Below are 25,969 nucleotides of genomic sequence, written 5' to 3'. Positions count from 1 at the left end.
TTTATTACGTAAAAACACAGTGTCTGTGGACATGTGCCTCATTACTATACCACCTTTTCAAGTTCCTGAAAAAACTTTAATCGCTTTTTAAATAAAGTTTTATTCAACCATTTTTTAAAATTTAACTAGGCAAGTCAGTTAAGAAAAATTATTATTTACAATGACGGCCTACCCCGGCCAAACCCTAACGACGCTGGGCCAATTGTATGCCGCCTTCAAAATTATGTTCTTATTCTCAAACGCCCCCTTTACCCATCTGTGCCTTCTCATGACCAAAATGTCTAAAAAGCTCAAATTGGGAAAAAGTCAGAGAACCATTACCTTACCAACATGGAGTGTATGAATGGGCTTAGTGATGTGGTCAATTGCTTGCTCACTCATTACATCTGTCTCCTATTACTTGCAGATTAAGCTAAGGTCCTCTCATTACGAAACACAAATGTCTCATTACCGTGTCATTTTTCGGGCCGTTTCGGTAATGAGAACCTTAATTTCTGTATTGATTATATGCTAATTGTAATGTATAGTCAATGGGTGTGCTGTGCTGGTAACTTTATTTATTTACTAGGACCACTAATACCTATTGTATAGATTTTTAATAAAACAACAGTTATTTGACTAAGTAGGGTTTGTCAAGAAATATGGGATGTTTAAACCCCATTTAACTTACTTTAAGCCACAATCTGCAATTTGTGTTTCAGCAAAGAGTTACCCCACTACTTAAAGGAGGATATCCCCCATTGTGACATGTGTACCTGTTTTCACACTTAAGTACACTGAGTGTACAAACATGAGGAACACCTACCTAATATTGAGTTGCACTCCCTTTTACCCTCAGAACAGCCTCAATTTGTCGGGGCATGGACTCTACAAAAGTGTTCTACAGTGATGCTGACCCATGTTGACTCCAATGCTTCCCACAGTTGTGTCAAGTTGGCTAGATGTCCTTTGGGTGGTGGACCATTCTTGATACACACAGGACACTGTTGAGTGTGAAAAACCCAGCAGCATTGCAGTTTTTGGCACACTCAAACCAGTGCGCCTGGCACCTACTACCATACCCCGTTCAAAGGCACTTAAATATTTTGTCTTGCCCATTCACCCCCTGAATGGCACACATACACAATCCATGTATCAATAGTCTCAAGGCTTAAAAATCATTCTTTAACCTTTCTCCTCCCCTTCATCTACACTAATTGAAGTGGATTTATCAATAAGGATCATACCTTTCACCTGGATTCACCTGGTCAGTCTAGGTCATGGAAAGAGCAGGTGTTCCTAATGTTTTGTACACTCAGTGTATTTTACATTTTAATTTATTTAACTAGGCAAGTCAGTTAAGAACAAATTCTTATTTTACAATGACGGCCTACCCCGGCCAAATCCCCCTAACCCAGACAACCCAGACAACGCTGGGCTTATTGTGCATCTCCCTATGGCGGGCCCCGATCACAGCCGGTTGTGATACAACCCAGGATTGAACCATGGTCTGTAGTGACGCCTCTAGCACTGAGATGCAGTGCCCTAGAGTGCTGCTCCACTCGGGAGCCTAAAAATACTGTTGTTGTTTGATGTCCCAAGAAAAATGTTGGTCCATATCGCACGTATTTACAGTAGGTACTTTATAGGCATATTGTCTTATGCTTTTTGCCCATAGGAACCTATTCAATCCAGAAATATATATAAAATTCTTTACAACCATAAATATCCACGTACTAATACACCAATATTACCTATAAAGACCTTGGATATTTTTTTTGTTGTCACTTTGTTACGTTTTAGTCTACTTTTGACTTTTGAAAATACTGTACGTGCATGTACTTACATTACTTATACTGAAATAAGGGCTATTTTAGTAAATTGCATTAAGATCGGTGATTTTAGTATCATGCAAGTCATTTGGGATTAACAAATGGCACACTTTGATGATTTGTTGGCTTACTGAATCTCTGATAGAGATCAGTCTAATTTTGCTAAACGATGCAACACTCATTATCAAAACATGTAGTCTCATCTCCGAAACCTGCTTATCATTACCGTAATGCACCAATATTTAGGAAATATTAAGAAAAATTGTACTTTAATTTAGCAATTTTGGCTTAAATCAGATTGTGTGATTTTTGTTCTTTATCCAAATATGTGTGCATAAATAAAATGCATAAATAACATGCATACATACACAAGTGATTATGACAAAAAAATATTCTAAAAAGGTTATGTGTTAAAGGTAATGAGATAAATGATAAAATAAATGTTAATAATTTATTTGTAAATATTTTTATTTTCAGAGTTTTGTTTAACTTAGGTCTTATCATTAGACTTTGAAAACTGTTGTGGTAATGATAATTTTTGCATTGTTACGGTATTTGTGGAAATTGTGGTAAAATACATCATATCTGATCAAAAAACATAATAATAATTAAATAAATTACTACAGATCCTAATCTCAGTGATCCGAGAGGAAATTTCATGGAAAATCACAGTTTCATAAGAATGACCAAATTACCTACATTAATCCACCGAATGCTTCGTCTCCTGAACGCTTGAATACTTGCTCTCCCTGACTTACATGTTTTATTAGCACATTTTCATACTCTAGGTTTGAGTAAGTGACTCCCTTAACGTTGTGTTTAAACTACAGAATTACCCTTCCACGCTGTCATCCAAGATATTGACTGATCTTGTTTTTTTCTTCAGTTGCTCTATACTTGCCCAACCCAGTGTAATTATTATGCATTACCCAGTGACCTTCATGCTTGCTGGTCAGCACAAATGTATTCTGTATTTCCTGTCTCTTTTATCTCTTGTAGGGGTTGCGTAATAGGCCCCACTTTTCACTTCAGTGTTTCAGAGCTCAATTTTGGGGATGTGTCCTTTGGTGAGTTAAGCTATGGTTTATTTTTCATTAATCCTCATTGATGATGCCTGTTACTCACGCTAGATGCTTGTGTTAGGCTTGGGGGCAGATTTATCAAACAGTGCATTTGAGACACACTAATAATACCTACTGCTTTGTATTTACAGTATAAAGCACAAGCATAACAATGAATGACAGATGCAAATAAACAACCATTACTGCAAGTCTATGAAATAGATGTAGCTCACAATATACACTGAGTGTACAAAACATTAGGAACACCTTCCTAATATTGAGTTGCACCTCCTTTTGCCCTCAGAACAGCTTCAATTCATCAGTTATGGACTCTAAAAGGTGTCAAAAGCGTTCTACAGGTATGCTGGCCCATGCTGACGCCAATGCTTCCCACAGTTGTGTCAAGTTAGCTGGATGTCCTTTGGATGGTGGACCATTCTTGATACACAAAGGAAACTTTTGAGTGTGAAAAACCCAGAAGTGTAGTAGTTCTTGACACACTCAAACCGGTGTGCCTGGCATCTACTTCCATACCCTGTTCAAAGGCACTTAAATATTTTCACCTTCTGAATGGCACACATACACAGTCCATGTCTCAATTGTCTCAAGGCTTACAAATCCTTCTTTAACCTGTTTCCTCCCCTTCATGTACACTGATTGAAGTGGATTTAACAAGTGACATCAAAAAGTTATCAAAGCTTTCACCTGGATTCACCTGATCAGTCTATGTCATGGAAAGAACAGGTGTCCCTAATATGTTGTACACTCAGTGTATAATTAAGCAATAAGGCCCGAGGGGGTGTGGTAGATGGCCAGTATACCACGGCTAAGGGCTGTTATTACACACGACGCAATGACACAGCCCTTAACTCTGGTATATAAGCCATATATCACAAACCCTCAAGGTGTGTTATTGCTGTTATAAACTGGTTACCAACGTAATTAGAGCTGTAAAAATAAATGTTTTGTCATGCTTGTGGTATATGGTCTGATATACTACGGCTTTCAGCCAATCAGCATTCAGGGCTCTAACCACCCAGTTTATAATTGGCAATGTGTATTGTTTTGCAGTAATAGTCCCATACAAACAGTATTGGCACACTATACCTTCTTGTAACAATTACTGCACACATTTACTCCCACAGTTGTAATTTTGGATCTCCTAAAATAGGCCTTACACACCTTATTTGACCCTTCCAAAAATTGTCCAAGTTGATACATTTGGCATTAGATGTATTTTGAGCAGGCCTATCTCTCCTACATTTTTATGGTCCACTCAATTCTCTGCCTGCAATGCATCATGCATGTGCATGGCTTACAAATGGCTTACTGTAGAATGAGACTAACACACTATTAGCCACGCTAGAATGCACATTTTTCTTGTGATCAATAACAGCAAAGGTCTTTGCAGACAGATAACATTTAAGTATACCATGACACTTTTTTAATCTCAGTGGTTATTGGTGTGGCAATTCTCCCCACACAAACCATACATTTTAAAACCTTACAGATAAATCAAAGTCTCGATTATGAGTTGCCCTGTGGCATTGCAGCTGTATATCAGATAACAGTGTTTGGAATTATCTCTGCACTAACCCTTAGAACTGTAACATTGCTTGCTCTCTGTTTCATTCCTTATCCCTCCTTTCCTACAGGTTTCCCTCACACACTGACCTGCAGTCTGAACAATACTTCTCTGGTTCCTATCAACTTTGGGCTGAGGGTTCCAGGGGATGGCAGTGGCCCTTCCAGCATCACCAGTGTCTCCCAGGTGTCAGACCTGAGTAGGACAGAGTGGAGCTCCAGTACTGTACCAGACCGGCCCATTGAGTTCACCCTGACACCCAACTCAGGAACTGTGCGTCCTCAGGGACTGGTTGACATCCAGGTGTGTTAGAGGAGCAGGGAGCATTACCAGAAAGTAATCAAACATTATTCAAATGAAAATGTGCTTATGTACTCACTGTAGAAGAGTAACATTTAATTATGTTATTAAATGTAGGTGCTGTTGGGTCATGCTGAGTCAGCTAGCTTTCCAATTAGTGCTAAAGTGTATGCTGTAGGTTTTTCATTTGAGATTTAAAATAAACTAATCATTCGATTAATTACCTCTGATCGAAACGGATTTAATCAATGATAGCCCCTGAGGGGGGCAGAGCGTAATTGTAATCATCCTGTGGAGAAGTTGAATATAAAAAAAATCTGTTGCAGATAAATGCCTGAAGAAGCTGCCTTTCTCCTTGTGGCTCTGCAGAGCTCTGATTATTACATCAGCCTGCTCTGGTTGCCTCTGGTTACTGAGTGTCATACGCTGGTCTTTTCCTATCAATGGGAGACTGTTTGGTCTTTTCCCATCACTTTAAGCTGTCAGCAGCCCTGCCGTGGGCATATCAGGGAATCTGTGCAGCTGTCTTTGGTGCTTTGTATAGGGTGTCTCCTGTCTGCCGCCCTCCCTCTGGCTGTCTGCAGCATGCTGCTCTGCTCTCCAGCCTAGTGACAGCACAGTGGCACTCCGGGGCTCTAATGAGATCTCTTACAAGACCAGAATAATGTATGTAGAAGAGGTCAGGGGAAGTCAAATGTGCTGGAGGGAGATAATCTTCATCACCTAGACCAGAAAACGGGCCCTGGCTAACCTTTCAAAGTATAGGAAGTTACTCATGGATGGATGGTGCAGAGATAACTGTTTCTCCCCATATGCAGGCACCTTTGACCATGCAGTCTACTCTACTTCCTCTGATGAAAGTAGCTTAGTAGGGTTCTACTGTATGTAGTATAGGCTATGTCAAGAAGTATAAAGAAAAAACAAAAGGAACATGATTGCAAATTATTGCAAATTAAAAAAGTAGTGTAAACTGTAAATATATTTGCAGGGTTCTCCCCCAGATATTTGAAGAAGGTGGTGCTGCTGAGTACGGCCGGGGGAAGGCCCAGAGGGCGGAAGTTTATGAACACCTGTAACTGACATTTCCTGCCATCTAGAGCAAAAAGTGGTCTTATATGATAACACATAAGTAAAAAAAAAAATGTTTACATAGTGGTGCAGCCAGTCCACAAGTTGGAGCAGCGCCTCTCTTACATTCTTTGGGGAGAACCCTGATTTGCCAAACAAGCACAGTAGAGGTGCCATGGTTATGTCATGGTTATGTTTGACTGTTTAACCAGTATGTCTGCTGTGTACCTCCATCTGTAGGTGACTCTGTGCTCCAACAGTGTGCAGCGCTACAGCCTGGCTTTAGTAGTGGACGTACAAGGGGTTGGGGAGGATGTGCTGGCCCTACCCATCAATGCCAGGTTAGAGGTCTAGATCCAGGGTCAAAACACACCTCTTAGCTACAATAATGTCCCGATTTATGATCAGGGGGGGAACTCCTCATTCATAGCAGATGATTAATAGTCCTTTCATTCATTTCAATGTCAGAGACCCCTTTTAGAAAACTACTTCATAACCTCAACACATCAATGTAGAGCTGTAAGCACATAGGGATAATTATTCTACTGTGCAGGCCAATATGTGTGTAACCTAAAAGGTGAGTGGTGTATTAAGCTTGGGTAAATGTCTGTGTCCGTAGGTGTGTTATACCAAATGTTCTTCTGGATACCCCAGTACTACAGTTCCAGAGATGTTTCCTGAGTTACCCTTACGAGCAGTCAGTGAAGCTTACTAATGACAGTGACCTGCCTGCATGCTATGGCCTTCTGTTCCAGGTTAGATTTGAAGTGTTACTGTGTTATAATGTTTCAGTGTCTCTGAATTTCTGGACTCTCCACCATCCATTTGTCTTTGCTCTACGCTTGGCTTCCCTTGATCACTGCCAAGGGGCCATTCTATTGTCTTTGACAGACAAGTTTATCAGGCCACTTACTGTTTGGGTGTTTCAGTGCTTCAGGCATTTCTCTAACACTGTCTGTGGTCCCTCTCTCCAGGAGTATGAGGAGTACCCGTCTCTGCTCTACTCCAGTGCCCACCCACGAGGGGTCATTCAGCCCCACAGTGCTGTGGACATCCCCCTGGCTCTGCGGGCTAAGACTGTTGGCAGGCTTCAACAAACTGCACAGATTGCTATATTTGGGAAGAAGGAGCCTCCTCTGGTGAGATCATGTCTGTGCTAGTGTGTGTGTGTGTGTGTGTGTGTGTGTGTGTGTGTGTGTGTGTGTGTGTGTGTGTGTGTGTGTGTGTGTGTGTGTGTGTGTGTGTGTGTGTGTGTGTGTGTGTGTGTGTGTGTGTGTGTGTGTGTGTGTGTGTGTGTGTGTGTGTGTGTGTGTGTGTGTGTGTGTGTGTGTGTGTGTGTGTAGCCTTGCATTTATACCCCTGGTCCCTCTAATTTCTTGGAATTCCATAGAACCTGCAACTGTCCTGCATTGGGGAGGGTCCGGTAGTCCATGTGATGACCACAGAGGTGGCATTTGGCAGCATACCAGTTCTGACCGATGTCTCCAGAACACTGCAGCTCTCAAACCAGTCCCCGATACCAGCACACTTTGTGGCTCAAATGGTGGGTCAAACTTAACAAGGGCAAATTCTCTCTCCCTTAAATTCTCTCTCCCATTGGCTCTGTTTACCTCTGCTCATTTTCTGCTACATGCTGCCTCTGATTCATTTCTAACCTAATTCAGTGTGTAATTAATTAGTTAATTGGTTCAATTCTTTGTTAGCTTTCTGGATATCAGGCTGCCAGTGCAATCTAATCCCAATAGCAACTCATCAGACTTTTACATTTGCTCCATGGCCCTTCCTTTATTACCGTGTTACATCTGTCACCCTAAATCTTCATAGTCTTTACCAATAGGCCCAAATTAGAAACATAACAATCATAATTTCATCGTCTTCAATTCATTCATTCTGCAGACCTTTTGCGATAGATGGGGATTTGTTTACTCTCGCCTTAAGATGTTTTACACAGTAATGTGGGTTTGTTCTATTACACATACTGTACATTGTGTTACTAATGAATCCACTGAGTATAGTCTTTGCTCTGTCTCTATTTCTGTTTGATGCCTCTTTTTTGATTGGAACCCTGCTATGTTGGGGCCTTCTAGTACTGCAGTCTACACAAACACACGCACGCACGCACGCACACACACACGCACACACACACACACACACACACATGGTATCTTGGTTTGCGCTTAAATCCTTAAAGTGCAGTGCTGTGGAAATGAGCGAACACTCTTTTGTCCTCCAAGGCTAAAGAGATGTGTGTTGATAAGGCAGGCATTTTTATAGAGCAATTTCAAGCATCAATCGTTGGTGATTCTTCCAGAATTATATTAGAGTCGATCGATAGCATGGCAAAGAGCCAGCCTACTGGGCACAGACGTCAGTTCACCATCTAGTTTTGATTTACATTTGGTTGAGTTGTCAACAACGTATGGGTGGTCCTTCTGTAGCTCAGTTGGTAGAGCATGGCGCTTGTAACGCCAGGGTAGTGGGTTCGATTCCTGGGACCACCCATACGTAGAATGTATGCACACATGACTGTAAGTCGCTTTGGATAAAAGTGTCTGCTAAATGGCATATATATTATTATTATTATAACTAGCGTGAATCCAACAGGAAATCAAAAAAATTGTCGTCATGTCATTGGCTTAAGATTCAAAGTTGGGTGAAAAGAAATACAAAATTCCTTTACATTGATTACTTTTTTTTAAACGATCAATGTCATCACATTGAATGTATTTGCTAAAATAACATGGAAACAAATTGATTTAACCAGTCTTTGCCCAGTGGGAAGTAATACTGGATAGCAAATAATGTGAAAGATTTCAAAACAAAGTATACATTCTATTTGTACTTTGTCATTAGTATATTCTAGACTGTTCATGATGGCACTATACTGTTCAATCTACTGAGTTTTGCAGTGGTTTCCAATCTAAACCTCATTGGCTGTGTTTACACAGGCAGCCCAATTCTGATCTTTTTCCCAATCTCATTAGATCTTTCACATCAGATCTTTTTCAGAGCTGATCTGCTTGGTCAAAATACCAATTAGTGAAAAAAGATCAGAATTGGGCTGCCTGTGTAAACGCAGCATTTGACATGCCATGGTTCAAAACAATCAATTTTATTAAGCTTCTCTAATGCAAGTCTGATCTGATTATTGAAATTTCAGCTGGGTTGTTCTTCACTCAGTTCCCCATCTCAGCGAAGACACCCCTCCATGATCACCTTTGTATCGACCGGCGGCTCATCTCTCACTAGCTCTCTGCCACATAAAGCCTGAGAAAGTGAACTCTGACGCTCAGGCTGTGTTTACACAGGCAGACCAATTCTGATGTTTCTTTCATTAATTGGTCTTTTGACCAATCATATCAGCTCTGAAAAACATCTGATGTGATTGGTCAAAAGACCAATTAGTGGAAAAAATATCAGATGACTCCAGAATTCACACAACGCTCACATGGATGGTTAGCGTGTGTCTTATATGTGAGGTGTAGTGGATCATTCTTTCAAGGGCAGTTTACTCCCCTTTCTCTGCAGGTCTATCTGTAATGAGCTGACATCCCACTTTGAACTGCAAGTGAATATGAAATACACTGTAGTGTACACTCTTAGAAAAAAAGGTGCTATGTAGAACCTAAAAGGCTTCTTTGGCTGTCCCCATAGGAGAACCCTTTGAATAATCATTTTTGGTTGCAGGTGTTCCATGTCCAATCCTTTCTACAGAGGGTTCAACATGAAACCCAAAACTGTTCTACCTGGAACCAAAAATGGTTCTCCTATGGAGGCAGCCAAAGAACCCTTTTGGAAGCATTTTTTTGGGTTCCAAAAGAGTGTAGAGAGTCTATTAGAATATATTCATTATGACTAGACATCTTCCTACAAATCTACCCTCATTCTGTCTTACAGGCTGACAGAATATGTTTATGTCTGAATGATCGGTTGGTTCTACATGACTGCTAGTAACATTAAGATCTTCTGTCTCCAGCAGACCATGCATGCTCTGTTCAATAAGGTCTCCTCCACACTCCAACACATACTGAAACTCCAATTAAATTCAGTGCATTGCACAATGTCAGTGTAAGGAAGTTGCATGTTGTAAAAAAAGTGAGTATTACTGCCCTTGCTTATCTAGTTTGTAGACTAGCGAGTTTGTTAGATAAGATAAGGCCCCTGCAAACACTGAGCTCATTCAGGTTCTTTGGTTGCTGTTCAAAAGCGAACGTCATGATGGCAGTCAATTGTGATGATTCTGCTTAGTCCATGGAAGCATCCAGATAGTTGGATGATGCCTCCAGTGTGGTGGTGAAATAAAGCATCAGCAATCAGAAAGCCCAATCCAGTGTCCCAGTGCTGGATTCAGTCAGAATATCCCAATTAAAGCACTATGTGTATCAATCAGGATGCTGCTGCATGGAGAATTGATTTTAGTCCTCTTTTAGCTAATAGCTAAGATATAGAGAGCTGCTGGTGCACTTTGGGCTTATCTCCTGATTTGAACAAGGCTGAAGATGTGGTTGTAGAGAAGATTAATGTGTCTTCTTTTTAGATGAGTTCCTTATTGAATGTAAATTCATTCAAATCGATCAGAAATCTGGAATGGAGCAGAATAGGATGGGGAAAGTAGGTTTCTCATCTTTTTGTCTTTAGATGAAACATAAAAACAAGCACAGCGGGGTGATCCTTGTATCTATATCAACACAGCTTTTGGGCCGTTGATCTGATAATACCTCAGCCTGTCTGTTATTGTTTCAATTAGCAGCTTCACATTATCTGTAAAACTGATAGACGAGTGAGCTTCCCCACTGCAGCCTTCCTCTGCCTCCACCAGGCTACCAAGAGGCCCACAGATAAGACAGTATAAGTAGGGAAGAGACTGGAGGGAGCCCGGACATGCTATTACTACATGGCCTCTCATTGTAAAACACTGCATGGCTCTAGAGCCAGATAAGGTTCTGCTAAAGGTGTCAAATTGCTTCTTGTGTGCTGCCCTCGTTTTATTTCTCAATCTAAAGCACTCAGACACTCTGTAAGAATGGGCCAATAATAGAGTTTAATAGAACATATGCTCTCTATTGGCCTAATCATAAAAGGGTTCAATGCCTGTTGTTGCCTTTGGCTAACCTCCTGGGTGTTTGGCTAACCTGAGGATGTTTAATTAAAATTACAAACATACTCTTACAAAGCCCCTCAGTGAATCTATCGTGCATTTGTTTTGGCTCACTGCATACTTTATACTGTATTATTTTTCTATTACCACCTCAAATGTTAGAACCTATGTAACAGAAGTCCACTGTATTTTTCCAGGTGCGCAGCAGGTCTCTGTGGCGGGTGGAGCCAAGTGAGGGAGAGGTTCCACCCCAGGGGAAGCTGGAGCTGAGGCTAGTGGCTCACCTGGATGACACCCTGCATTTCCAGGACAAGCTGCACCTGTCCATCCAGAATAGTGAAACACACACCATCCCTTTTTCTGCTACTGGCAAGGGCACTACTATTGTCACCAACCGCCCTTTTGCCCCCAGTCTGGACTTGGGAGCTCATTTCAGGTAGGCATAGCTACAAGTGAGGAAATATTGAAAGTGCATACTTTGCATATTCAATCAAGTCAGTCATTCAAATCCTTTTTATTCTTTCCCCCTGAAACCTTGTCTTCTGTCCTCTCATCCCCAGCTCTGGTCCATGTCAGTACCATTTTAGAGTGACCAACCGAGGTCGCCGCTCCCACCAGCTGTACTGGACAACGGATGGGTACCCCCAGTTTCGCCGAAGAGTTCCCCCACCCGCCAACACAACCAGGGAGGGAAAGGGTCGCAGCTCCCTGGTACCCCCACCTGTAGATGGGCCAGTCTTCAGCCTGCACCCCATGCGTATGGAGCTGGCCCCGGGACACACTGCCGACATGGTGCTGGAGGGCTCCTCTGACTCTCCCAAGGTGGGAACATGAGACAATGGTTGAAAACACTCCTCTGTCAGACACAACCTAGATATTCAGTTGAGATCTAGAAACATACACACTCCCTCAAGATACACATACGGTATGCTTCTCAATGAAAATCTATGCGGATCATGCATTGTGTGTTTCATGGAAAAAATGCGTTGGAGTCGACATTGGCGACAATGTTCTTCCTAAACACCTAAAGTTGTTGAACTTTGAATAAATTATTACATTTTCTTCCCAAGACCTACTATGTTTCACCATATTATACCTTTATGAACTCCAGTTTGTTCAGCCAAACCAGTTCCATTTAGTGGAGCATTACCAGTGTTTGGTGATCGTAATCACAGCTGGTTATTAACATTTGCTAACATTTGAACAAACATGTGAAATACAGTCAGTGCACTCTTAGCTAGCATATTAGATCACGACACAGGGGGTTCAAGGTTGAATTCTACAGAGATAAAGGTGTATAATCTTCCTAAAGTAACACTGCACAGGCCTGGGTGTTGAGTTCCTCTCTGGGGTATTACTGGGATGCCTATTGATTGAAAGAAGGAGAGGGAATGAAGCAAGAACCAGAGATAAGCCCACGCCACTGCAGCCTCTGCTGATCCCTTATATCTTTGAATGGCTATTGTGGAGTTGTAATTCAGGAAAGCCCAAGCAAAGCAGAGTGTGGCTATGTCTCAGAAAAGCTTTGCCATGGCTCTATTTCTGTTGGGTAGTTATAGGAAACTATGTCACATTTATACCTAAACAAGGTCAAAAGCTGAACTTAAGTGCAAAATTGTATCTGCCCGGTATAAAGGTTGTGTTAGCAGTTGATGTTATTCTTCAATAACACAGGCCTCAAAGCAAATCAGTGGTAGAAAAATAGGTTTATTCAAAGAGAAAAAAAAATCTAAGTTGTTATGTTGGGAAGTAGATGACAGTTGTTCTTTCTTCTCTGTCCTCAGGTGGTTAACCTTGTGGTTAACTAATTAGAATTCCTTGCAGTAAAATTGGGCCAATGGTCAAGTACCAAGTATCCTGTTTCAGGTTCAATGTATAGACCATTCGAACCAATGAGAACTTGCCACATGTAGCTATGAGTCCAGGACTGAAACCCCTACACAGATTCTAAACAGATGTTGAACTGAAAAACAGCTATTTCCATTTATCGTTAATTCCCTATTGACCTCTAGTCCACTGTGTTGTGTATTATCTTAAAATATTCTTACAGTTGTCTTGAGGTAATGGGATGTGTGAACTGAATACCTGTGTTTCTAACCCAGGTGGTTCGAGAGAGGCTGGTGTGTCACGCCATCCTAGGTCACCAGAGTGGGAAGGAGCGCATCATGACGGTGGACATCACATGTCGGTTTGTCTCACCCATCCTGGACATCTCCTCCCAGCAGCTCAGCTTCTATGTGGAGAAGGTGTGTGACACCAATCACCCATCACCCACATTTGCTGCCTCTCTGCTCACAATGCAAGTGCATCGAAGCCTTAGTGCATGGAATTCTTCTCATAAGCTTCTACAGTCATGGTGTAGCCATCCATGCCCAATGACACATATTTCATAATGCTTGCAGTGTTTCCCCTATATGCATTTAGCAGCGGCGTACCATCACTGCTAAATCATGGCCGCCACTGTAAAAAATGTTTTATATATAATGTAGCTGTATAGATGTATGCCACAGGATGACCCTGTCCGCCGCCCCGCAGGAAGACCCATTCCCCCTACTAACTCTGCCACCGCTGCTGAAAAAAATCCTATGGGAAACACTGGCTTGAAACATTAGACCTCACATCAGTCATTTGTTCATTGAAGGCATTCAGTATTCAGCAGATCAATGATTGAGTTCTGTTGAGACATTGTGCTTATTCGATGTTCTCCAGCTCCAGTGTCAGGAGTCCATTGCTCCATGAAGCTGGATCATAGTGATTATCTCCTAAGGAAATTAAACTGTATACTTCTGCACCAGTTCTTTCATGATTTATGATGTGAAGATGGCAATGGTTCTGACAGAGCACAAAGCTTTGCCCCAGATTATGTTAGTGTAACCAATAATATATGGACCCAGTGGACATGAGAGGAAGTTGTTGACCAGAGGGGTTCGGCTCAAATCCAAAATTAGTCCACTTATTGCAGTATGCGTAAACCTGAATACACATTATGCCTATTGGAAGATGAACTTGGGTTTAAGCTATTTTCAAGGATTCTATGGGGATAGCAAAAAGCACTTTGCACTCTCCATCTCATATCATCAGAATGATTGAATTCTGAATGAGAGAAAGAATGAGGCCTCACCTCTATCATCATAATGAAATTATTTCCTGTCCCCCCTATTTTACTTTTATTATCACCAGCACAAACTCTATCGCAATGTTTGTATTAACGCCCCTTTTCATGCTGAACCTGTGCATATTATTACACATACCGAACATCTCCTGGAAGCTGCTTTCAGGTTCTGTTGCTGATCAGCCTTTCAGAAATAAAAATAATAATTTATTTCAGTGGAATTCTTTTATCTGACTCTGTCCCATTCATCTATGTGTTGACAGCCTTTCCTCTAGATTTACAGGCTTGCTTGTGCAGCAGACCTCTCCGGGATAAAGCAATTAGAGAGAGGGAAATGGGATGGGGGAAGGAATGGAGAGGGAGAGGGAGAGGGGGGGAAAGGAATGGGTAAGGAGAGACAGCAAGAAATAAAGGGATAAGAAATGCAGTAGAGTTGAGAGGAGGAGGGAGAGAGGCTGAGAATGAATTGCAGATGTATAAGGCCTGCTGTAAATTGTGTTGCCCACACAAGAAAGTGATAGATAGAGATTATAGATTGAGTTATTTCTGCTTTGCTTAACCTTTAAGAAGTTATTAACTACAGGGCAGCTTTTATATGGGCATTATAGTCAATTGACTTCCAGTCTCTAGAGTTTACTGTATTGAATACCGGTAGTTACTCTTAACTTATTTAATTCATCTTCCCAATCAGTCTTATCTTTCATTTTCTAATGTGTGTTTGTGTGTTAGAATTCTAAACGTGTGACTGTTGGTGCCCCCACTGCAGGCTCCAGGTGTCTCACTGCTTCCTCTCTACCAAAAGCTGCTCCTGAGGAATGTGTCGTCTCTGGCCCTCTCTCTGCAGCTCACTCTGGCTGAGCCCTTTGGTCTGTCTGACCACGATGGTGATCACACATGTGTCACTTCTAAGGTACATCCTTCTGCAGGCAGTACTTGTACAATACATCGCAGGGATTATAGCCTTGGTTTATATTTAACATAATCTGACACGTTTGATTATTTACATTTTTTAGGTGGGTATCTGTACCTAGTATTGAGGGGCAGGTACCATATTATGTCCATGTCTCTGTTGGTAGACTTTGGTACTGGCTGTAGGAGTGCAGACGGAGCAGTGGGTACGCTTCGATCCCTTATACCGCCAGGACAGTATGACGCGGGTGGCTGAGGAGGTGCTGGAGGTGCGCTACTCAGACCATCCTCAGCAGGACACGGTGGGCCTGAGGGGAGAGGTTCACTTCCCCAACCTGCACTTCTCAAGTGCTGCTCTGGACTTTGGCTGTGTACTGAACCACACCGAGGTTCAGCACCAGCTCACCATGACCAACTGCAGCCCTCTGTCTGTGTCCTACCACTGGGCCTTCCTGGTCGACCAGCTACAGTACAATATCAGGTAGAGAGCCTAGTCCACCTCAACGTCACTGTTAGACTTGTTTAGCCACCATCCCTGGGAAAGAAAACTTAAGATTTAAGCAGAGAATATCCCTGACCTTTGTATGTGTATTCCTAAAAACTTCATTACCTTCCCTATATTGGATGGCATATTGTTATAAATGTTTGGGGATATTGTTTATTGTGGTTCCACTGTTTATTTGAGATTCTATTGAGGCATAGGAGGGCTCCAGTTTTCATGTAGTTCCAGGAGGGGACAGATGGTGCAGAAGCCGCTGGCAAATCCGAGGAAAGGAACTCCTTATTAAGACTCCATTTAATCAAGCTGTTCATTTCCCCTTCAACTGAAAAGATGCTGAGCATCAGACTGCTCATCAAGCGACTTTCCTTCCTCCTAAGAGGCTGATACAAAGTTCCACTCCTGTAAACTGTGTGTTTGAAATGTGTAAGCACATACCATACTGTACTGTACTGGAATGGCCACCTCTGGTGTCAGGACCCGGTTACGAACTCCAGGTCTCCGGAGTGAGAAACAGTCACTAAACCAACTGAGCCACGAATAGTCAGCAGAACCCAGAAGATGAGGCAGACACAGCAGTACTTGAGACGGTGTATTTAATGAAGTAAAAAGTGAAGTTCTTCAGGAAAACATGTAACTCCACAACCTCAAAAGGAATTCCACAAGAACAAAGGTAATCCTCCAAGACAAAAAGGTAAATCCACAAGGTGGAAGGTATAGCACAAAAAAGCCTCAAAAGATACTTAAAAACAAACAAACAAGAACAAAAAACAGAAGTCCACCGGGATCAACAAGCGTTCACAGAGTACTAGGGCTGGGTGCTAACATACAAACACAGAGCCAAGAACTGAGTAAAACAAAGGGTTTAAATACAATCAGGGGAAACGAGGCACAGGTGCAAATAATAATGGGGATCAAGGGAAAAGAAAAGGTCAAAAGGCACAATGGGGGCATCTAGTGACCAAAAACCGGAACAACCCTGGCCAAATCCTGACATCTGGGATTATGGATTTAAAGTTGTCTGAGATGGGAAAAGCAAGATGATTGCACCTTTAGTAAAGCCAAATCCAGCCATTCTCTAAGGAAACCAACAGGAAAATATTTATCTGAGACGCTTCAATAAAAAGTTTGATCTACTGACGGTGCACACGTATTGCTATTTTCATCTACATCTCTACCTTGGCAGCCATTCCTTGGATCCATCTTGAGAACACAATGTACACCAGTCCAAAAGCCTGTCCTTGGAAGTGGCTACTCAGCACCACACTCCCTTAATCTCCTAACACCAGTCAAGAAGGGATCCAATCTGTTACACAACAACTCTTTGGCTACTATTTCAAGCTATCTATTTTGAGGGAATATGAACCTCAAGCAGCTCCACAATATGGAGTTGCCTTCAGTAGATATCAGTTCATTATGCACCGAGATATATAGACTCCATATCAATGATGTCCTGCTTTTTGTGATCACAGCAGGGTTTGTTTCTGTAGTGTGTACAGATAACAGATTTTCTGCAAAATAATTTAATTGTAGAAATTATTATAAGTTAACTAGAAAATAAAAAATACTACACTCTAAGCACTCAAAGTAGTCAATGCCCATGTTGGCTCTGATGTTAAATCTGAGCTGTCAATACAGCTCCAATCTCTGGCAGCGTATTGTTGAGTTTTTATAGTTTTTAATTGTTCTTCAGCTGCTGCCATGTCCTGCCTCAGAGGAATCAATAGTGCTGTACGTGGGGCTAAAGTGCAGGCCAGTGAAGATTTATCACCCAGCCTCCTGCTTTTCATTTCTCCAGACCCACCCCCTTAGAAGTGGATGACCCTTCCTATCAATATTCACTTGGTTTACACAATGCATAGGCCAACCCGCTAATTAAATACCTATCAGTAATTCAATCATTGGTGATCCTGCTATTATTATTGCACCATTTTCATCCACTTAGCTAACTGATTTATGGTGTATATGTTTCTGACGGACAGTTTGCCTTGCTGTCCATTTCTGATTTGGTGCTGATATATTTCACTTCCCCAGGTTTCCTGAGCAGACCAACGTGAGTGAGGGAAGAGTGACCACACATGAGGAGGAGAGGGATACGCGATGGGACCTGTCCAAAAATAGAAACATTGACATCAGAGTTGACTCAAACAGGTCTGATCCTGCCGTTCACCAAGCTCCAGCACTTGCACCCTGTATCTGAATAGAATGAGCAATATAATGTATTTACATCATGCCAACATATAGAGATATATTTGAGATCAGAGATTCACAGCAGGCTTATTTCATACGATAGTGGCCGCATATGGAATCCAATTTTTTAAACTTTACATTAACTGGAAATAATTCCAAATGGTTGAAGAACTGGATTGTCAGCATTTAGCCCAATTATAGCAGAGTATAATAATTTCAGGCGTCTCCCATGAGGGTCTTCACTTCAGACAATCTTTGAAAAGGCATTGGGCTTCGTGGGGTACATTAACGATAAAAAAAAAAATCTACTTTTCTCTCTGCTGACAGTTTTGTGTAATTGAAATGTTATTTGTTCCAGAGACTTCTGAGGTGTCTGGGGATTAGTGTGATGGAATGTCAGCACATACACACACTCGTGCACAGACACATACATGCACATACATGTACACACACACACACACACACACACACACACACACACACACACACACACACACACACACACACACACACACACACACACACACACACACACACACACACACACACACACACACACACACACACACACACAAATGTTTACAAATGAGAGCAATGGGACAAGATAGAAAGCTTAAAATCCTATATTGTATAGTGAGACAAAATATGGTGGTTCTTCCTGACAGTGGTCCTCTGGAGTATATTAATTTAACCTGTTAAATTATCTTTGCTGGTGGCACGAACTGCCATAGAATTCCCCATACAACACTGCCCCCTGCTGTTACTCCTCAGAACACCTACTCTTACTATAGTCTGCAGGCGCGACCTGCTTTGTCTCTTTCATCACCATGTCTCCTTCTATTTTGTATCTCTGTATGTATCTGTGTGTTTCTCTATGTCGCCATTTCACTACATTTCTCTCAATGTGCATGTCTGTCTCTCATTTTTTATCTGGCAACATCTGTCCGGTCCCCTTTCTTGCAAAATATGTTTTCAGTCCATTGGAGCATTTTTATTAAAATGCCATTAATTAATTAGCATTCTGTAAGGAATTAACCTCATGGACGTACCAAGCGTGTAGCTACCGATTACTTTGTTAATGTGTCTGTTAATTGGATCCCTTTCTTGATCCAAGATTAAATATCCAGTGAGTTGTCTTTATTACAGTTCAATACTGTAGATATAACATAACACATTATATACTTATTCTTCAGGGAAATTGAGGTTCCCAAACTGTTCCTGGATGAGAAGGTGGAGGACGAGAAGGGAGACCAAGAGAATGAGACTAAGGAGGGTAAGGGCTCTCCCAAAGATCCCCTGTCAGCTCCAGTCACCCTCACTCTCATCACAGAGGGGAGGCAGAGCCAGGGGCGAGGCAGCTACAACCCCAGCAGACAGGAGATCAACAGGACCTCATCAGCACAGTGGCCAGACAGTACTGATCAGAACACAGGCACAGCATGCCGCATTACCAAGGACCATCCCAGTGTTGGAGTGGAGGAGGTACAGTACACACTATCAGGTGCCCAGCTGATAAGCTTTCCTCTCTGTTTTGGTAAGATGGAGTTTTGGCCTTCCATGGTGACATCACCAGGTGGTACATTAATTAATAGACTAATACGAAAGAGTTCCGAACCTCTCTGCCAATAACAGCTAGTTTTCAGTTTTCCCCTTCCCTCCCCACCCAGACCAGACAGTCCTAGCAGAATTCTTGTTTGAGAAATTGATCTTTGCTAAGAAGCTATTTTCGTTTATTTTTCACCATTTTAATTGAAATCAGTCACAGTAAGGTACTTAATTGTTACTCAGAAATAATTTAATATTGAGATAAAATGGCTGCATTGGACCAACAGAGAACATTGTTGAATTGAATTACAGTATTGTATCAAAGTTTCTCACCTCTTATCAACTATTCCTTTGTGCATCCCCTACCCTCTCACTATTGTTCTATCCATATGTCCTTGCCTTTCTCTATCGGTCCATCATTTTTCTGACCTACTGTGTACCTCCTTATATGTCTCTCCTCCTCTCTCCTTGATGCAGGTGTTTGATATCCTACCTATATATGGGGTGCTGCAGCCAGGTGAAAGCCAGCTGGTGTCCTTCTCCTTTTACGGTCATGCAGACATCAGTGGTCAGGTTCTGGCTCTGTGTGAGGTCGAGGAGGGCCCCACATATGAAATCACACTCAAAGGAGAGGCTTCAGTAGTCACCTACAGCCTGAACAGAACAGAGATAGACTTTGGCCTTCAGGTATTTGTACTATGGTCACCCTGAGGCTGTGTTAGTTGAGTCCAGTTCACTTGTGAAGGATAGAGATATCTGTGTTGGCTTTCTTTGCTTGTGTTTTTCATTCGTCCCTGTTTGGGTATGCAATGAATGCACTCAAGGCAATTGTCATTGATATTCAAACAAGGACTTATTGATTTTTTTATTTTTAAAGGAGTGAATCAGCAGAATCTTATCCTTGCGGGTTCAGCATACATTGTTTGGATCCATTCCCGCTCTTCTTCTTCTTCCCTTCTTTCTCCTGCAGTTATTTGACCATGTGGCCGAGGCAGAGATCACCCTGAGGAACACAGGGAAGGTGGGCTTTCAGTTCAGTGCTCTTTTGGGGGAGAAGGATGTGTGTGAGGACCCTCGGCCTGGACATCCCCTGGTCATCCCCAGAATGGTGAGACAGCCCACAGCACAGGGGATCCCTCCATTTTACAGTCTGCTTTCTCTACCAATCCTTTAGTGTAACTACATACACCCTTTATGGAGTTACTTTCAAGGGATTTTGGCAGAGCCAGATGAACTTGTGGATACCATTTTTATGTATTTTATGAAACCCTTTGTTTGTCTCTCATTACTCAAAGGGTTACATCGAGGCGAATGCAGAGCAGAAGCTTTCAGTGTACTATCTCCCTGGGGTCCCTGAGGTCTTCCACAAGACTTTCCAGCTGCAGGTGGCTTTCTTTGAGCCAGAGAGCCTCACTCTCAGAGGAGAAGGCATCTTCCCCAGGGTGTGCCTGGACCTACCCAGAGAGCTCAGTATGTGCCTTTGGTCATTGTGGAGGTCTATCGCGATACTCTAAAACTGTTTTGTTGCGGTGTGTAACTCGCTATTCTTGTATTGTGTAGATGATGAGAGGTATACTGCAGTGGTGAAGGAGGCCAAGGAGGCTCTGGAGGAGGACAGGAGGGATGTGGGCATCAGCCGGCCTGCTACTGGAAATGGCCTCCTGTCAGACAAGGACTACATCCCTACAGTCAGTACCTACTGTATCACAATCACTCAGCACTTTCACCTTGATTCATGTACAGTGCATTTGGAAAGTATTCAGACCCTTGACTTTTTCCACATTTTGTTACATTACAGCCTTATTATAAAATGTATTAAAATGTTTTTTTTAACATAGATCTCACCATTATGATTGTCTTCATAAGACGAAACAAAGCTAATGTGTTCAGTTTGTATGGCAGACATGATACCTGTGCTGTGTGGACAGATGTGTGTGAAAATTGATTTCTGTCTCTCTGTGTGCAGTATGATGCCCTGCTGCAGATGGAGGTAGAGAGGCTCTTGGTGAAACAGAATGCCATGGCTGTTGAGAACAGACAAGTGGATAATAGAGACACACCTGCGTCTACTAGCAAGTGGCGCAAGAAGCTTAGCAGGTAGGCTCACATGCAAATGCACCATCTCTCCTCCATGGCTATGCATACTGTATATGTGACTCATTACTGAAAGTGGGATCTCATTGTGTCTCATGTTTAGATTCCTCCTACCGGAGTACACACTGGATTTTGGCTATGTGATCCATGGTAGTGTTCCTAACCACATAGTCAAAGTGACAAACACTGGACCCATGTCTGTGTCCTTCCGGGCTGACCGCCGCACACTCACAGGCACAGGTAGGTTCTCCAGTATTCCTTAAAGTAGCTACATATGGAGCTGTGTGGCTGTTTGGGGAATATTATGGATCATTTTTAACAATAGATTTGTTTTTTTCTCCAGGATTTGTTGTAGAGCTGGATAGAGTAAAGAATCTGCCATATTGTGAGACTGAGACCTTTGAAGTGAAGTTTGACCCACGTGGAGCAAATCTGAATTTAGGGGAGATCAACACTGTCATGCCTATACAGGTACAGCAGGGAAACTGTACCTTTAGTTCTCTACTTCATTATATCCAATTTATTTTCTTTAGCTTCTTGAGTGTATTTTAAGTTTTATTGTTTTTCCACCACATTAAATATTTAGACCCATCTTTTTTTAAGGTCAAACAGGCTGAATGTGCCATGGTGTCATTATGCTGTGTGTTGTGATTACCAGGTGGTTGGGGGCCCTGTAGTGCAGGTCCATCTGTGTGCCGTAGTTACCATGCCCTCCCTCACAGTCTCCACGGATACGCTGCAGTTTGACAGCATCCAGTGTGGGCTGTGTCAGGTAACCACCGTCCAGCTGTTCAACCCCGAGCCTGTCCCCTGTGAGTGGAGCATCGCAGAGGAGCAACGGCCCAGGAAGAAGGTACACTACCCAACTTATGCACCAATATACTGTACTCTATTGCCTCCTGCTATTTTAGATACTTGTGCTTTTGAACCTTTTACTGCAGTGGGCTAAATCAGGGTCACACAGAGTGTTTCTTGGTAGTCTTAAAATCTACTTTGAAGCAAAAGTATGCACCTCACACACATGGTTATGGACTTAGAAAAAGAAGACAAGTACCATGTCAGATACAGAGTTGAAATGTGTTACATTTTGAGTTTGCATCCCAATATTACACTTTATATACATCACAGAATACTGAAATGTAACAAAACCGTTTAAATAGAAACATCGGATTTTCAGCGTTGTATTTTATTAATACAACATATTAAAAACATTCCACCTGTGAGGCCACTAGAGGGCGATTTGGTCATTTGACTACAGGAAAAGTCAAACAGTAGGCAGCAACACTGTAGAGTAAAAAAGAACATGACCTTCAAATAGAGTGTGTTTAACCTAAATGATGTGCTGTTACCGTTAACACAAATAGCTAATTAAGTGCATTTTTGTTCATTATCTCGTGTTTTATGATGGATTAAAGCTTTTAAAATGGGATATTAAGGGCATTAGCTGCAAGGCTTTGGCTCATTTTTCTTCTTGTCTTGTGTCTTCAGAGGATAATTATAGACCCCAGGCCCCACACTGAGTCTAATGAGGGGCAGTCAAGCTCATCTCATTCATATTTTGGGCTTTATCTTTACCAATAAGACGTCCTAGTATTACAGAACATACCGACATCATGATACATATATTCCTCTTCAGTAATGAAGTTATCCACATAGTTATTCATTTGGGATTCTCTAATTAGTCTAGGGTATAGATATTGTATCTCTGTTATTTATGACCTGTTAATAATTGTTAAAAACTCGAGGAATATGTGTCTATGGCCTGTGTGTAGATTGACAAACATGTCCCCCTCCACCTGAGACGGAAGGCCAGATTGGAACAGTGTCCTCCTCCAGTGGTATTTGAAATGCTACCTTCAACAGGCGTGCTGTATCCTGGAGATAGAGTCAACGTCCAGGTCAAATTCAGCCCAGCCGAGGGGGTAAGGAAGACCAGGGGCCCATAACATTTCAATATATTTAAGCTGTCATGACTACAAGGAACACTGTTCTCTCATAATGACAGAAACAGTTTGACCCTGTCTCTGTCTCTTGTCTGTTCTGTTAACACTGCATGTTCACATTTGCACAATATTTCCAGAGCTCATCTTTCTCATGAATGATGGAGTCAGGTTGAGCTGGGAGACACAGATAAGAGACTAGACTCACAGAGGGCATTATCTCTCTCTGCTACAGTATGGATATCCTCCATCAGATACACACACACCACACACACCCCAATGACAGGCCTGCTGCCTTAGAGTCTTGATGGTGTCTCATGGAGATTAGCTGAACTAAACTAAAAGCTTGGTGAAGCCTCTTGTTGCTGACTTGTTGGTCTAAGTAATGTTCTAGAGTCCGGGAGAGACACACCACAGGGAATACTGCGAGAGAGACTGTTGGCTGGGCTGCAGATGGTGTCTGGTTGCTTCCTTGGGATGTACGTGTAACTGTCATCTTGACTGTGTTGTTCGCCATAGAGGGCGTACAGCCAGAGGCTGGTGGTGTCAGTGGCCCAAAGCACCCAGAGGATGTTGCTGCTGGCCCAGGGGCAGGGAGAGGAGCCCCAGCTGGAGTTCTCCTCCTCTGTGCTGGAGCTGGGACCCACCCTGCCATTCAGTGCTGGAGAGGAGGCTGAAGTGATCGTACGGAACCCCTGCCACTTTCCCATTGAGTTCTACTCCCTGGAGTTTGACAAGAAATACCTGGAGGAAGATAAGGTGAAATCAATTGACTGCCTCTAATGGTGCACTCTGGAAGACATGGTTCTTTTAACTCATTAAGTTATCTCCTTTGTTCCGTTTCTGTTTTCGTACCTTTCAAGCACTAAGAAAGAATGTTTGGATTTAATTTCTCCCTCTTTCTTAAGATTCTGCGTATGATGAAGGGCTATGATGTCCAGAACGTCCTGCTGTTGCCCCCACGCGCCCCGGGAGAGTCACTACCTCCTGAGATAATCGACTATTACAATGAACATAACTGTGAAGAGGAGGATGGTAGGTCTGCTCTGCAGTGGAACCACACTCTCATTCTGCAACCAGACTGTTCAATTATCTCTTATCAGGATGGATAAGACATATCTACAAAATGGGAGCCTCTGCAGAGCAGTAGATTAATATTTACTGATGGCTTACTTATTTAGAGGTCATGTATAATCCATTGGGGTGAGATCTGGGACTTACTGTGTAAAGGGCCTAGTTTGAGCTACAGTGTAAGCTTTGATTTTATCTGGGATCATCTGTAATGGAAGTTCTCACTGACGCAGAGCTTTGTCTGGTTTCCCAGAGTCCAAGGCTAGCTACCCTAAAGATGAGGAGGCATCTGAGGCAGGGGACAAGGGAGAGCAGGAGGAGGAGCTAGCCACCCCACCCCTTCCAGAACGACTCGTGGAGGAGGAGAAAGAGGCATCTCCCTCCAAGGATGGGACTCCATGTGGAGGTACTGAACAAGACCAAATATATAACATTAACATCACAACACTCAGAACAGTACAGATTACCTTGAAGAAACAGACAGAATAGCTGAACAGCTCTCACACTGCTCACAGTACACAACTTTGCCACAGGATACCTCAGACACTGTAATAGTTATAGAGATCAAAGACAGCAGGTATCATGTTGCATTCTGTCACAGACCTGATCAAAGACACAGTGGAAAGCAGGACTGCCAGTGTGGGGGACCTGGAGGTCAACCCAGTGTCCAGAGCTATTGCACGCCACATGGGCATTGACCTGTCACCTGAGGGCCAGGCTGCACGAAACCGCCGGGGCATCGCAATCATTGTGCATGGGGCTCCCCTCTCAGGTAAAGAGTGGCACATCCACCAAAAGATTTCAACACTTTCAACACTCAGTTTTTTCTTTCAACCATTTGCACATATCTCTGTGCAGGTAAAACAGGCACAGCAGTGACTCTGGCCAAATACTATGGTGCAGCGTGTCTGAACATTGATGCTGTAGTGCTGGAGGCACTGTCCTCAGGGATGACCTCTGCTGGCCTGCGGGCCCGAGAGCTGTGTGCCAAGGCTGCTATGGAGCATGCTCAGAAGAGGGTGGAGGAGGCTGGTGAGTCTCAGCTTGATGGATAGGATGTTTTTGGTGTGTCTCACTCTCTCAGCCAATGATAACTGTATCAAACAAATGGTCATTTATTGCATTAAAGCCTAACAGTAAACTATCTGTGGACGAACTAGGCTATATGCTTTGTTTGTAATTGTCTAACTGTAGGTGTAATGTTTGTGTGTGTGTGTACAGCCCAGGCTGTGGTGGAGGTGATGGGGCCTGCTGGTCAGGGTGCTGGTACTCTGAGTGTGGAGGCTGTAGCCAAACACACAGCTGAGGGCAGTCAAGTCATTGACCCCAAAGCTCCAGCCTCTTCCATCTCTACACGTAACAAGAACAGTGTTGTGGGAGGGAAGAGGATCGACGGATCACAGCCCACCGCCCCCTCAATGGTACCCTGATCATCACAATAGTGTGTATTACTATATCAAAGCTAGGACACAGTTTGTAATGCCTCTTATTAGTGCTTGCTTTCTGTGCAGGGTGGTGGCCCTATCCACCGGCAGCTCAGCATCAGTGTGAGCCAGGTGGGAGAGCTGGGCCTGATGAGCTGCCTGCTACCAGACCAACTGCTAGTGGACATCCTCTCAGAGAGACTGCAGGTGACATACAGTACTGAGAGACACAGAGCCTATATGGGCCTCCCAGTCCTTAGTC

The 25,969-nt window shown here is 42.8% G+C and overlaps 1 protein-coding gene across 2 annotated transcripts in view; it reads left to right on the top strand.

Annotated features, from left to right (window-relative positions):
- Nucleotides 1–25,969, top strand: part of hydin (HYDIN axonemal central pair apparatus protein) — a 74,337-nt gene that overhangs the window by 29,231 nt on the left and 19,137 nt on the right. Inside the window, exons 13-41 of one of the 2 annotated variants that reach the window (XM_046307270.1) lie at nt 2,811–2,878; nt 4,528–4,760; nt 6,066–6,166; nt 6,445–6,580; nt 6,800–6,964; nt 7,216–7,368; nt 11,121–11,359; nt 11,484–11,745; nt 13,026–13,169; nt 14,802–14,945; nt 15,112–15,425; nt 17,478–17,594; nt 18,827–19,115; nt 19,656–19,865; nt 20,149–20,286; nt 20,474–20,648; nt 20,739–20,866; nt 21,145–21,275; nt 21,376–21,512; nt 21,616–21,743; nt 21,931–22,125; nt 23,045–23,194; nt 23,732–23,971; nt 24,121–24,247; nt 24,537–24,689; nt 24,885–25,055; nt 25,142–25,315; nt 25,505–25,704; nt 25,795–25,914. In XM_046307270.1, coding sequence (XP_046163226.1) covers nt 2,811–2,878; nt 4,528–4,760; nt 6,066–6,166; nt 6,445–6,580; nt 6,800–6,964; nt 7,216–7,368; nt 11,121–11,359; nt 11,484–11,745; nt 13,026–13,169; nt 14,802–14,945; nt 15,112–15,425; nt 17,478–17,594; nt 18,827–19,115; nt 19,656–19,865; nt 20,149–20,286; nt 20,474–20,648; nt 20,739–20,866; nt 21,145–21,275; nt 21,376–21,512; nt 21,616–21,743; nt 21,931–22,125; nt 23,045–23,194; nt 23,732–23,971; nt 24,121–24,247; nt 24,537–24,689; nt 24,885–25,055; nt 25,142–25,315; nt 25,505–25,704; nt 25,795–25,914 — 4,942 coding nt within the window. Of the gene's footprint in view, nt 1–2,810; nt 2,879–4,527; nt 4,761–6,065; nt 6,167–6,444; nt 6,581–6,799; nt 6,965–7,215; nt 7,369–11,120; nt 11,360–11,483; nt 11,746–13,025; nt 13,170–14,801; nt 14,946–15,111; nt 15,426–17,477; nt 17,595–18,826; nt 19,116–19,655; nt 19,866–20,148; nt 20,287–20,473; nt 20,649–20,738; nt 20,867–21,144; nt 21,276–21,375; nt 21,513–21,615; nt 21,744–21,930; nt 22,126–23,044; nt 23,195–23,731; nt 23,972–24,120; nt 24,248–24,536; nt 24,690–24,884; nt 25,056–25,141; nt 25,316–25,504; nt 25,705–25,776; nt 25,915–25,969 lie in introns of both variants that reach the window. The other variant, XM_046307262.1, reaches the window with a different exon arrangement.

Source organism: Oncorhynchus gorbuscha, linkage group LG02 (assembly GCF_021184085.1).
Source record: "Oncorhynchus gorbuscha isolate QuinsamMale2020 ecotype Even-year linkage group LG02, OgorEven_v1.0, whole genome shotgun sequence".
In the NCBI taxonomy this organism is placed as follows: domain Eukaryota; kingdom Metazoa; phylum Chordata; class Actinopteri; order Salmoniformes; family Salmonidae; genus Oncorhynchus; species Oncorhynchus gorbuscha.
This window is presented reverse-complemented; position numbering and strand designations above follow the sequence as displayed.